The sequence below is a fragment of the Momordica charantia genome (genome assembly GCF_013281855.1).
Source record: "Momordica charantia cultivar OHB3-1 chromosome 9 unlocalized genomic scaffold, Mcharantia_2.0 BLBB01000009.1, whole genome shotgun sequence".
NCBI lineage: Eukaryota > Viridiplantae > Streptophyta > Magnoliopsida > Cucurbitales > Cucurbitaceae > Momordica > Momordica charantia.
The window spans coordinates 30,868,575-30,881,011 of NW_028275167.1; the positions used below are offsets into that span (position 1 = coordinate 30,868,575).

At 36.6% G+C, this 12,437-nt stretch overlaps 3 protein-coding genes across 5 annotated transcripts; all 3 read right to left on the reverse strand.

The window, feature by feature from the left end:
* Window positions 1-30: 30 nt before the first annotated feature.
* Window positions 31-3,881, reverse strand: PANK1 (pantothenate kinase 1). Of its 2 annotated transcripts, XM_022295417.2 has the most exons (11): window positions 3,726-3,881; window positions 3,502-3,629; window positions 2,777-2,959; window positions 2,206-2,252; window positions 1,983-2,099; window positions 1,682-1,801; window positions 1,489-1,583; window positions 1,194-1,287; window positions 891-1,022; window positions 702-814; window positions 31-449 (listed from the first exon to the last, which is right to left on the reverse strand). In XM_022295417.2, exons 1-11 carry the CDS (start codon window positions 3,815-3,817, stop codon window positions 239-241), a joined length of 1,332 nt encoding a protein of 443 aa, XP_022151109.1. In that variant the 5' UTR covers window positions 3,818-3,881; the 3' UTR covers window positions 31-238. The 2 variants fall into 2 exon arrangements, with proteins under 2 accessions (XP_022151109.1, XP_087973458.1); XM_088117332.1 differs by having other exon boundaries at window positions 2,777-2,928; window positions 3,502-3,816.
* Window positions 3,882-4,605: 724 nt separating this feature from the next.
* LOC111019122 (galactinol synthase 1) lies at window positions 4,606-6,923 on the reverse strand. Its single transcript, XM_022295421.2, has 4 exons — window positions 6,568-6,923; window positions 6,079-6,399; window positions 5,847-5,984; window positions 4,606-5,117 (listed from the first exon to the last, which is right to left on the reverse strand). The coding sequence occupies exons 1-4, from the start codon at window positions 6,874-6,876 to the stop codon at window positions 4,887-4,889; spliced, it is 999 nt and encodes a 332-aa protein (XP_022151113.1). The 5' UTR covers window positions 6,877-6,923; the 3' UTR covers window positions 4,606-4,886.
* Window positions 6,924-9,351: 2,428 nt separating this feature from the next.
* Window positions 9,352-12,225, reverse strand: LOC111019123 (ADP-ribosylation factor 2). 2 transcript variants are annotated; one of them, XM_022295422.2, is made up of 7 exons: window positions 12,080-12,225; window positions 11,355-11,524; window positions 10,623-10,693; window positions 10,383-10,502; window positions 9,977-10,095; window positions 9,806-9,887; window positions 9,352-9,655 (listed from the first exon to the last, which is right to left on the reverse strand). In XM_022295422.2, the coding sequence occupies exons 2-7, from the start codon at window positions 11,500-11,502 to the stop codon at window positions 9,650-9,652; spliced, it is 546 nt and encodes a 181-aa protein (XP_022151114.1). In that variant the 5' UTR covers window positions 11,503-11,524; window positions 12,080-12,225; the 3' UTR covers window positions 9,352-9,649. The 2 variants fall into 2 exon arrangements, with proteins under 2 accessions (XP_022151114.1, XP_022151115.1); XM_022295423.2 differs by having other exon boundaries at window positions 11,355-11,514; window positions 12,080-12,200.
* Window positions 12,226-12,437: the final 212 nt, after the last annotated feature.

Below are 12,437 nucleotides of genomic sequence, written 5' to 3' on the forward strand. Positions count from 1 at the left end.
GACCAGGGGAGTGGAAACAGTGGGCAGGAGTAAGAACAAAAGCTTTGGAATCTTTGAGATTAATGGAATGAAAGCCCCTATGGTATCAGCCTTGCTAGATAGATAGGCAGCTAAATTTGAGTCCTAGAAAGTTTGTTTTACTTTATGAATCAACAGGGTGCCAAGTTCGCCACCCAAAAATGGTCTTATTTTCTGCACTTCACTAAGCCAAGTCTAAGAAACGAAATGAACTCTAATCTTAATCTATGTAGACACTACAATCTATACTTGCATACTCATCGGCTTCCCCTTCAGATGCTGTACTATCAAACTCCGGCTTATGTTTCGGGTCTTGCTGCATTAGTTGTATGAAGTTATCAAGGCCCTGCTTGTTGTAGCTCGCAAAAGCACCCAAGGCCCCAAGAAATCCTTCATACCGCAAGAACATTGCTTGAGCCTCGCCTTTCGACCTGAAAGAGAAAAATGAAAATCGTATTCGAAAAGCCGAGGATTGAAGGGAATAAAAACATAGTCAGCTACTGCCATGAGAACAAAAATATATAATGGAGTTGCTATGTTTGTGTTATCCCTATTTAATTTGTTTGATGGAGTCATAGTTATTTCGTTCACTCAATTCAATCAAGAAGTAATTGAATTTAATGTATTAGACAAATGATTAATTCCATCTATAAACTTTTTATATGAAAATTCAAAATCTTTACCAGTAATGAACAGCAACAGATATGGTGTCCATAGTGTAAGAATGACCGCGTATGAAGAATCCTCCAAAAAATATCCGCTTGAGTCCAAATCGAAGTGCAGTAAGATAGGCAATCTGAGGAGAATTAAATTGAGAACGTCTTATATTTCCGAAGTTTACAAGTGAATGAAGTTCCATCACAGTGACTTACCTGTCCAATGTTATTTGAAATCAATCTTAGGAGGGAGCGAGCAAGATCTTCGGGCTTGTAGTCTTCAAGTATTTTGCTCGCTGAAATTGCCTTGCCAAAGCTAGAAGCAATGGCTGTGGATGAAAGACCAACCTGAATCATTAAATGGCAGAAGAAGATGAAAAGTTGTATCTAAAAAGGAAACATCCTCCTCCTTGATGAATGAAAGACTATTCCCGATATTATAAGAGGTGTTTAGAAATGGAGGCAGTAACATTGATCGTGCATGATGAATCATCATATGATATTGATAACAGTGAGTACCTTAGCATAATCTATTCCACCAAATATATCGCCAACAAGCATGTCTACCACTCTATTATTTCCTTGGTGACTTAACTCCAACAATTCGTCAAAACTGAAAGATTTTACAATTTGGCTTTTAAAGCAAGAAAATAAATTATAAAAGTTTGCTAGGCGTTAAATTATATAAATGAAGGGTTCAATTTGATAGGAAGAACAAAAAATAATAAACTAGTAGAGTTCGGAGCTTTCTAATCATGTCGAACCATCTGCCAAAACAACAACAATTTCAACGACCAAGTGAATGAGGAAGTACCTGTTGCACTTTGTCAAAAGCCTACCCAAACCCCAAAAGGTCCCGCCACCAAGGCTCGTTCCACTTACCCGCTCAAATTTTCCATTTCCATCCACCTACTAATTGCAATATAAAAGATTGCAGGTGTAAGAAACTGTACTCATGAAAATGCTAAGGCTAGAAAACTATATAGTGAATACCATAATGACCATACCTTAATCATGCTGACTCCAGAGCCAATGTTGACGAGAAGGTAAGGGTACAGATCAGTTTGGTTAATCTGAACAAACTCCTTTTGACCGCCTATGTATGTAAATGCTTCTTGGTGGACTGCCTAAAATGAAACACAAATAGGAGCATTTTCCAAGTGTCATAGAATTCAAATATAGTTCTATTTTCTATTATCTGCATTAATGAGATTTATTTTCACAACATTACATGATATGTGTTGCATTATACAATATTTCAAGTATATTGGTTCTTTGCGTACCAAAATGATATGTTGTATGTCCTACCTTTAGAAGAAAATTTGCTCCAGCCACGAGGCAATCCATTTCATCTTCCTTGTTTAGACAAAAGTCAAGCTTTTCTTTGAAGAGGTCTGCAAATTTATATGCTCCACCACCAGTGGCCTTCTCACCAAAAGTTACCAGTGAATAAACTTGCATGCTTCAAAAGTATACAAGATAGAACAATGTAAATTATTCCTTTGAGTTAAAAAGATGGATTCAATGGCACCTTTACAACGATTTTGTCGCTGTCAAGATCCTTGGGGTGCTGGGAACCTGGGTTAACGTTCAGTTTTCAGCAGAGTACCAAAAAGGGAAGAAAATGGCAAAAAGGGGGACGAAGAGTCTGGAAGGAAGCATACACAAGACTTTAACAGTCAAAATAATAAAGGTACCGACTATTTTGGAGCATATTAAGTTCATTTCACAGTTTGTATGTTTCTTCATTTTTTAACTTTTTGGCTACTGAATGGAAAAACAGCTAAGTAATAATATCAATACTTCTAATTGTGTTATGGGCCAAGAGGTTCATTCTAAATTGTACATAACATTGAGTTGATATAGTATTAGGTGAACGTTGACTCTAGAGATATATAAATGTAAATAATGAACCCTTCGATATGTCAAGGACATCTTCCCTTCGTAAACCACAACAGATGGTCATCTGCAAACATCATACTAAGAATAGGAATTTCTCTTCCTTTTTAGATTTTTTATCCAACCAGGACACACTGAGTAAACAAGTTTAAGCTAAAAAAAAGATCAATTGATGTAAAGGGCACAGAGAAAAGCCCGTATACCAGGTTGCTTGCCGTTAATAAATGCTATGCAGTCGTCAATTTTGCTTGTTTCAAACTTGGCAAAGTGAAGCCTCCCTTGGAGTATGGAATGGTTTCTTTCACTAACTTTTGCAGAACTCTGGACTTCATCATTTTTCAAGAGTTCCTTGTTTCTAGAAAAATATACCAACTTAACAAGAGTGCCTGCCATGAAAGGGATAAAAACGAAACACCCACATGGGTAATTTGCAACTTCAGGATCGTTAAATAACTGACGTAGATATTATAAAATGCAGAGGATCATTCATAGTTACTCTTTCTCAAGTCTCTACGGGGCAGAAAGACCACAAAAGGTCAGTCAGCACGTCACTCTCAAACAGAAAAGAAGGAATATTAGTTAGTTGAAAAGAGTTGGACGAAAAATCAAGTTCTCTAGAATCATTCTAGTGCTCAGAGGTCGATACTAAGATTTAGATTAAAAGAGTAAAGGGTATTCGTGCAGGCATACTATTCCAAATAGGCCCAGAAAAATCAACCATCACAATCAAGAGGTAAAAAGAAAGTCGAATAAGAAAACTTCATAAGAGAGAAGTAAATCCAAGCAACGGCAGAGATGCATAAACTTATCAGTTATCTCATCCCTAGAAAATAAAAGAATTCAATCCAAGTTTAAGATCAAACCAAACACATCATCCAGGCCAAATCAACAGAGGCAGAATCACAAAAAACGAAGAACTAAGAATCACCTCCAATATCCAAGGCCAAATGAGATATTTGGGCTTCCGAATTCCGGCCGATTGAAGAGACGCCGAGATCCATCCGGCCGGCTAGGTCTTGTTGGCGACGAACTCGTAAGGCCTGAAATTGAAGAGTGCTGAAACATCCGGAGGTGAACCGTTTAGAACATCAGTTAAAGAATATGGGGAGAGCTGCGCGAGATCTCATCGGAATTAGAAATTACAGTCAGTACCAACGGTTGACTTTCGGCAGAGGACGAACCAGGAGGCGCGTACCATTCCCGCTCCTGCAACTGTCGTCTGGTGGTAGGTACGTCAGGATCATCGCCGATAGTTTTCTTTTTTTTCTCACTATTTTTATTTTTAATTAGACACGTGAAACTTTCTTTTTCTTTTTGTTTCAAATACCATGATTGGAAATGAAATATTGTAACGGGCTGTAATTAGTATATATTTTCAATTAAGGAATTGTGAATTCGATTTCCCACCTCAACGTATAGAAAAAATATATTCCTTAGATTATAAACAAATGTTAGTTACCGTCGAGTTAAATTTATGTTGGTACAGCTAAAATTTATTATTAAATGAAAGATTTAATTTTACATTAAGTTTTCTAAGATACTATTAAAATTTGAGTTGATGGATTAGAATTTTTAAACTCTTTATTTATTATTATTTTTTTTATAACATGTGGGAGTAGGGATCCAACTCACAATCTCTTGATTTTTTTTTCCATTTTTACTCTTTTTAAGTTGGTGAAAAACCCCGATAAAATATAATGGCAATAGGTGATTTGAGAAAGTGCATAAAACCTCATAAATATTGTTTGAATGAATAAATTAATTTTAAAAGATACATTATAGTTCATCATAATTTGTATTTGTTTTTATTTTTTCATTAATGTTATCCTTGCCGTGCCGTCGGTTGATTGGATTGCCTGGCTGATTTTAGGTTGGGCTTAATATTTTGGAGTGGCTCGTATAGCATTCTAATTTGGGCCGGGCACCTGCCTTTATGGGCCCAACATATTTTGGAAGAGAAAGAAAAGGCAGAAATTTATGGAAATTATTAAAAAAAAAGTCGACGTTTATAAAATTCTAAGAACAAGAAATATAAACAGAGAACACTACTTCTCATTTATTGAAAACTATATGACATAATATTTAAATACATTCATATCACAACCAAAAAAAAAAAAAAACTATATCAGCCTCTTTTTTTTGTCTTCTATGTATATAGTATAATATCAATGGGTGTCGAAATTTCAGTTTAATTAGATACACTTAATTAAGAAAGTATAATAGCAAGAGTGCGTATAAATATAAAATTGTAAAGTTTTTTTAAAGGGAAATTCAAATGATATGGTATGGTATTGGGGGTATGATGAATAATCATCAAGCAGCGGAAGGTGCAGGGACATAGGAAATGTTGGGCTCAGGAATGGAGGCCATGATTGACAACTTTGGCAGAGTCTGGGCCTCATCTCCCTCCTGAACGACGCCGTTTTCAGACTTTAAATCGAGCGACGTGTCGTTGTAAATGTCCCACCATTTTGCCACCAATATTTTGATGTCGTCTCGGTCCATGTTTGCTTCCTTCCCCGTGTACCTCCATGGTTTCGATCCCTAAAAAATGTCGTTTCAATTAAATAATTATTCATGAAAAATACTTGATGCGAGTGAGCACTCGTCATTGAAAAATTGAAAGAAAAAAAAAATACTTAGCTCCACCCTTAAATATTTCACAATTAAAATAGAGAAATATAAAAACTATAATTTTTTTATAAAAATAATGACCTGTGTATTTCTAAATAAAAATTAATATAGAGATAGATTATTATCCTATTTAAGTATTTTCTAAAAGAAAATATAATAAATAACTGTCAATTTTTTAATAATAGGAAGGCTACCTACCATTAAATACCTAAATTTTATTATTTATTTGTTTATAAAATAGAAAATACTGGTTTAATGAAGACCTATCTTATGTTCACCAAATTTTAGTGCTCACTATTAAATTTTTATAACTAAATGAAAATAATAATAATAGTGAGTTATTATTATTTTTTTAAGGGTGGTCATTTAGAGATGGGTGTTACTCGCCTAAATATTTTTCATATAATATACATTTTTAGAAGGCTAACAAAAAGGGAAAATAAAATTGTGAGTAAGGAAACAATAAGAGGGAATTACAAAATTAATGGCACCCAGGAAAAAAAAAACACGTATTAGATTTAAAATTTTACAAAATGGACATAAATTGCAAATCTTTAAAGTGAATTTTGAGACGTACATATTGAATTGATGTGATAATTTAGTGTAATTTTCGAAAAGATAGAATTAGAGAAAGCTTACAGCAGCACAGTAATGGACGACTTTAAGTTTATGGACATCATCGACGTTGTGGGGGTGGCGCCACAGCATGGCCAAAACGAGGTTGTACGTGGGAGGAATAGGTTTGTATATCTTCTGGAAGAACATATTCAGAAAATCCTGCAAAAAAAAAAAGACAAATTAATTAATTAATTCCCAAAATGGAAAATTAAAATTTAAAGGGAACGAAATTAATTAATTACACGACGCTCACTTGCTCGGCAAAAGGAGTGGGTGGGGTTACACGCAGAGTGGCGAGAAGGGAGTCGTAGGTCTCAATGCTGGGCTCGAACACGAACATGCCGGCGTTGAAATACAGCGGTGGAGGGGAGCCGGAGCCGGACGGCCACTTCACACGGTCGGGGCATTGCTGGCAGTATCCGATCTTGTACTGGGCCGAGTGGCTCCATGTCTTCTCGCAGAAGCAGTCCATCACGGCGTAGAAATGCCCATCTGGCTTCTCGAAAAGATGGTCTATGTTGTCGTACACTTGGATGTCTCCATCCAAATATATCATCTTCTTGTACTCCACAAACTGCACCCACACCCACACCCACACCCAATTTATATATGAAGTTGGAGTGTACTCAGAGAATTTTTAGGAGTGAAATGGGACCAGATAAGGCACATAATTAAATTCAATCAAATGAGTGGAAGAAGTTTGAATGCTTTTTAATATTATAGGTTTGGGTTTGGGACTTACGTTCCAAATGCGAAGCTTGGAGTAGTTGATGACATAATAGGCCATGGCGAACTGAATTTGATTCTCCGGAGGATAAATGGGCTCGATTTCTCGGATGATGCACCCCTGAGACTTTAAAATCTCGCGGTGCTCCGGCGGAACATCCGGCAGTACGGCCACCACGAGAGGGTAGGCGGTGGCCACCTTCCGCAACCCTTTGGCCAGACCCGCCACCCCTTTCACGTAGTCGCCGTTGCCGGCCAAGAACGTCACGTAGGCCCTGTCGGAGCTGCAGAGCGCGGCGGCGGCCGGCGGAACTTCTGGGGCCATTTCGAATTATTATATTGTTTTGTTATTATGTGTGTGCAGATCAGTAGAGCGGAGATGGGTGTTGGTTATATAGGAGGGAAATTCAAATGCAAATGCAAATTCAAATTCAAATTCAAGGGAAATGAAATGTAAATGAGAAGTAATGGTCGTTTTCGTGAAGTTTCGATTATTGAAATTTGATCAAGATGGTGATTGGTAATAGAAAAATGAGCAGGGTGGAAACTGGAAATAAAGACTACAAACAAAGATGACCGAACCGAATGGTAAAGATTCCACAACATATCTGCTATCATCAACCCTCGGAAACCCATCTCGGGCCCTTGGATTTTGTCCATATATCTGTTCAATTTTAGATATTTCCCTGTCTAGGCTTTGTTTTTTTGGTATGTGATATGAGAATTTGAAATTTAATTGGAAGAATAAATGTCATTTACAGCTACAATTTTAACTGGTGTTGTATGACCTGAATTTGTATACTATATTGATTATTTAATTGGTAATTTTTTAATCTAAGTTTTTAGAAGGCATCGATATCAAACTGAGCACAGAGGAAACAATTTTTCTCTTTGAGTTTCTTTTTTATTATAAATTTTGAATGGTTTTTTATTTGGCTTTTAAGAGTGGTGGAAAGGAATGAGAAAAGGCCAAAAAAGGAGAAAGGGAAATTAAGGATGGGCCATTGGATTGAAATGTGTGTTGCAGGGAAGAAACAAATACCTGAAGGCAATGGCGCTGAAGTTGATGTGTTAAAGGCATTGTCAACCACAATTATAGAGAAGATTCTCATAGGTTTCCATGGAGATCCATATTCTATTCAAAATATCATCCCTGCTGATGAATCGTGATTATTTTGTTTCCATCAAACGTGAAACTTACATGCTTACTAAATATGAAAGATAACTTATTCAACAATTGTTATAAGTTGTTTCCAACGTTCATGATTCATCCCTCGTAATGGAAGAGAATAATATATCTAATCAATCAAAGTGATCCATGTATAAATAATTACATCATTTATTTACTTGTCTGACATGCTAACATAAGTTTAACTTAATGCTAACTAGCATCTATTTCCGACCAAGAGATTTCAAATTCCCACCCATACCATTATACTAGGAAAGAAAAAGACTCGTGGAACATATCTTCATCCAAAACTAGAGACAAACTTTTCAATTGTATATATTTTTATTCATGTTTGATGGATTCGGGGGAGGGATTAAAATGAAAAGAAAAAATGACAAATATGCATTTCTTTGAAAAGTGTAAAAGCGTTGCGTAAGGGATGCGTGAAAAGAAACATCACACTCCATTCTAATTTTCCAGAGTAATAAAATTTTACATCACAGGACTCCAAATAATTACAAATTGTTACCAATTGGCGTCAACTTGAGGGGAGAAATTGTACTTATGTGGCATCATTTTCAAGTGCACTTCTTTCCTGGCTTGGAGAGATGGGACAAGGAGCCCACCATGCTGGAAAACAAGCACCCTTGAGGCTTGGAAAAGTTGAAATCAACCCCCACAAGTCCTAAAAAATTTTAAAAACTTATTCCTTGTCAAAATAGGAGAAGCTAGAAGAGAGTTTTGTGGTAATATCACTGGCAAATTATGCAAGTTGGTGGTGATGAAAGCGACACAATGTGACTGACTCCTAATAACTATTTGATGCAAGTTCTAAATCTATATACCTCTATTAACTGTTGGATACTGGTTTAAAATACGTTTCGTAGTAATTTCTCTCTAATACATCTAATCATCACACGACGAGTTTTGGGAGCGAGTGTCCAAGATTGGTTTGGCAAATTGGCATACGTCAAAATATCATTCTCCACACGAAACAATGAAAATGCCAGGCAGGAATAGGATGCTCTATATATTCTTTTATACCAAAACTTGCTTTAAAAGATACCAAAGGAATTCCAAGGCCAGCCCGTCTTGTGTTTTGGTTTCGCAATCAGGAAAGAGATATGAGCAGGTCCATCCATGCTTCTGCCCATAACCACACGGCCATTCATGGACAGCCCCAGCAGAGATTCCCGTCTCTGAGCACCAACAAGCTAGTCTCCTATAAGCTGCAGAAATTACAACTTTGGAGGGTTTTTTTTTGGGCCTCACATAAGAAATTAAGAAGATCGTTTCACTTTATTTATGCATTCGCACTATTTAGCGTCAAAGATAAAACACAACCAATTAGCATAATCAGATATTCATACCATAGCTGTAAAGGGTATTAAAAGAAATAAAATAACTAAATGCATTAGATATTACAATCTGGAGCAAGCTAATGAAAGATTGGGAATCTTTCTTATTGGGTTCGACGTCTTTCAAAACTACTTTTGTGGGTTAATTCGTGCTTAGATTCATCAGTCATCATTGACTTATCCAGCTTGCCTGGAAAAAATTGATCGTGAAAAAATTTACTCCAGTAGAAAAGATCATCTTGACATTTGAATAGGTGATAGTTATGCAATGAAATTGAAACAGAAGCAACAAAAGAATGGGTTATGAGACAAATCCAACATGGAATGATACATCAACTAGTTTCAGCTAGAAATCAAAAGAAAGGAACAGCGCGTAAAGCCCCAAAAAGAGCCGACAAAACACAATAACCAAGGCTAACCATTCTGATATTACAGTATAATGACAAATAGTTTGCTAAAAGCTCCCGTAAACAGAAAAACCATAACCTCTTATAAGCTGCCCCATGAAAAAATTAGATAATATTCACCCTGCATCCAGAACTGCGAGTCTCAGAAGCAACTGTTCCATATCCTTATGCCTGCACAGAGATGTAAATACTAGCTCAACGGGATGGCAGTAATAGCAAAAAAAAAAAAAGAGAGAGAGAAAGGATTGGTGAAAATAAGATTTTGCCTGCAAAGCAGGTTTCTAAATCATTGGTAGATTAGGCCAATAAGTTATTATTTACCTTGTTAGCAATGTTGTTGGAGAGCCAATCCAAACCCTCATAAAGCCCCTCTCCAGAGGTGGCGCAAGTGCTCTGGATGTACCTGAAGATATCATGAAGCAGTTCGAACCTGAGTAGGCAAGATAACAGAAGCAAAGTTTTATATTTGGAATAAATATAACAAAGTCTTACCAGTGGCGCTGGCGGAGAGAGTGGAGACCCAGCTTATCAGTGATCTCAGCAGCATTCATTGCATTAGGAAGATCTTGTTTGTTAGCAAACACAAGCAGAACTGCATCTCGTAGCTCATCCTGGAATCACATGAATTCTTAGTAATCAATTTTTGTCCTGTGTCTGGATTGAAACTCCAAGGGTGAAAAGTGCAAATTACTATTACACAAATCATTTACAAAAGACAATCATTTACATGATCACAGATGCTATAAAGTGAATAATGAGATACCAAATGTTAGTTAGCAAAGAAATGTAGTAAATTGTGAACTATTGGAACGGTACTCTCTAAAAAAGAAAGCGATAGCAGCATCATGAGCAATTAAAAACAGGTGCTCAAACTTAGGTAGTACGTAGTATGTAATACCTCATTCAACATCCTATGCAATTCATCCCTGGCCTCAACAACTCGATCTCTATCGTTGCTGTCAACAACAAATATGAGACCCTGTGTGTTCTGGAAGTAGTGCCTCCACAAGGGACGGATCTGTTGAACAGGAATTTAAGAACATAAATTAATTAGACATAATATAAATAAAACTTTTAGAAATGATTAACAAAATAACCTGCATTCTAGCAGGAGAATAATCCATACAAAAGTTCAAACCTTGTCTTGACCACCAACATCCCAAACAGTGAAGCTGATGTTTTTGTATTCTACAGTCTCCACGTTAAACCCTGCAAATAAAGGACATGAGCTAAATTACAATATTCTTTGGAACAAGTGCTAAAAAGTAGAGGATACCAGGGGACACATTTCAGTCGAGGTGACAGTCAGCTAATTGACTCTTCAATTAAACTTTGTTATATTCTGATAAGATGTATGAAGTTTACTATTTCATATCATAGAGTGACTGAGTCCTTAAGCAGAAGGAAATTGTGAAACTAACACGAAGAATGCGTAAAACCATGGTATATACTACAGTCACAGACCATATGAAAATAGAATGCAGTGATGAGAGGCCTCTATATATTCCTCCTTCCTTAAATCAAGGTGACATTGACTCTTTACTTCAGCATTAGCTATATATTGGTTTTATGTAAAAAATTATCCAGATGAAGAATGTTACATGTTCAATATTTTATAAGGTTTACAAACGACCAAGCCAAGCATATTATTGTGCAGAAGAAAATTGTGAACCCAATATGAATGAGAATTACCATGGTAGAGTCATAGTAATAAACCAGATAAAATGCAGTGATGAGAGATATCAACGAACTTTCTTTTTTAAAGAACAAATTATAAATAGATCTATCTGTGTGTGTATATATACACGCACATAGATCAAGGATAGATCATGCAATAACTCAATTTCTAAAATGGAAAAAGAAAACTCACCGATGGTAGGGATTGTTGTGACGATCTCCCCAAGCTTGAGCTTGTAGAGGATAGTGGTCTTACCGGCCGCATCAAGACCAACCATCAGAATTCGCATTTCCTTCTTGGCAAAAAGCCGACTGAAAAGCTTTGTGAACGTAAGCCCCATTTCTGTCTCTGCCTATAAATCCCTAAATGATTTCAACGCCATCAGAGTATATCTAATGAGATTGATGACCATAGCAACAAAGATCAAGTGAAAAAAAAAAAAAAAAACGATACCGCGACTGAAGATCAACAAAATACTAGGTATAGAAATTCAGATTATTCGAAGTAACAAATATCAAATGGAATGGAGAGAAAAAAGTAGCGGAGAATCATCAGTTTAAATAAATCACATCCCTCACGGCTACTGGAATGGATCTGAAGGTAGATCGCATCGCACTATCAGATCGCCTTAAGACCATGAAATTGAACTCATATTAAGCTCCTCTAAGAAATTCATGCATCTAATTCAAATATAAATCACAAAAAATGCAAGAAAAATCGGCAAAGAAGCAGATCGGAACAATCAATGACGATACTCATCAAAAGAAACGCTCAATTCGAATTAGAAATCCAGGAAGAGATATCAAAGATTCAGGAAAAACAATGGCCGTCAGAACTTGAAGAACCTCAAAATCCTAAGAACAAAAACATCGCATGGGGGAATGAAAGAAGAACGAAAATGGTAAACGGAACATTACCTTCTCCGAGCACCACCAAGAATCTACGACAGACAGAAAAGCGAGACGGTGAGAAGGAGTATTTTTCACCGGGGCCCTATATATAAACCGAAAGGCAAGGGAAGGTTGAAGTACGAAACTGCCCTTTTGATGGACCGTGTAGACGAACCAATTATCCTCCAATCACCATCGAACACGTCATAGGTCTGAGAATTTGCAGATTGGCGTCATTGGACTTTTCGCGCAGAATAGGAAATTAAAATTATTTAACGTGTTGATTCTCAAACCAATAAATGACCGACACGTTTTAATTCTTGTTGCGTGGAATTGAATGCTCCGGCCCCGCGGTCGTTGATGATTCAAATTTGAAGTCTCGAAA

Coding starts and splice junctions, on each gene's coding strand:
- PANK1 (XM_022295417.2), bottom strand. CDS start 3,817: ATGATCCTGACGTACCTACCACCAGACGACAGTTGCAGGAGCGGGAAT. Junction 1,023..1,193: donor GTGGAATAGATTATGCTAAG/GTACTCACTGTT, acceptor TTAATGATTCAG/GTTGGTCTTTCATCCACAGC. Junction 450..701: donor TCTGTTGCTGTTCATTACTG/GTAAAGATTTTG, acceptor TTTCTCTTTCAG/GTCGAAAGGCGAGGCTCAAG.
- LOC111019122 (XM_022295421.2), bottom strand. CDS start 6,876: ATGGCCCCAGAAGTTCCGCCGGCCGCCGCCGCGCTCTGCAGCTCCGAC. Junction 6,400..6,567: donor CCAAGCTTCGCATTTGGAAC/GTAAGTCCCAAA, acceptor GTGTGGGTGCAG/TTTGTGGAGTACAAGAAGAT. Junction 5,118..5,846: donor TCGTCCATTACTGTGCTGCT/GTAAGCTTTCTC, acceptor GACATTTTTTAG/GGATCGAAACCATGGAGGTA.
- LOC111019123 (XM_022295422.2), bottom strand. CDS start 11,502: ATGGGGCTTACGTTCACAAAGCTTTTCAGTCGGCTTTTTGCCAAGAAG. Junction 10,694..11,354: donor CACAACAATCCCTACCATCG/GTGAGTTTTCTT, acceptor CTTTATTTGCAG/GGTTTAACGTGGAGACTGTA. Junction 10,096..10,382: donor TGCATAGGATGTTGAATGAG/GTATTACATACT, acceptor ATGTGATTCCAG/GATGAGCTACGAGATGCAGT.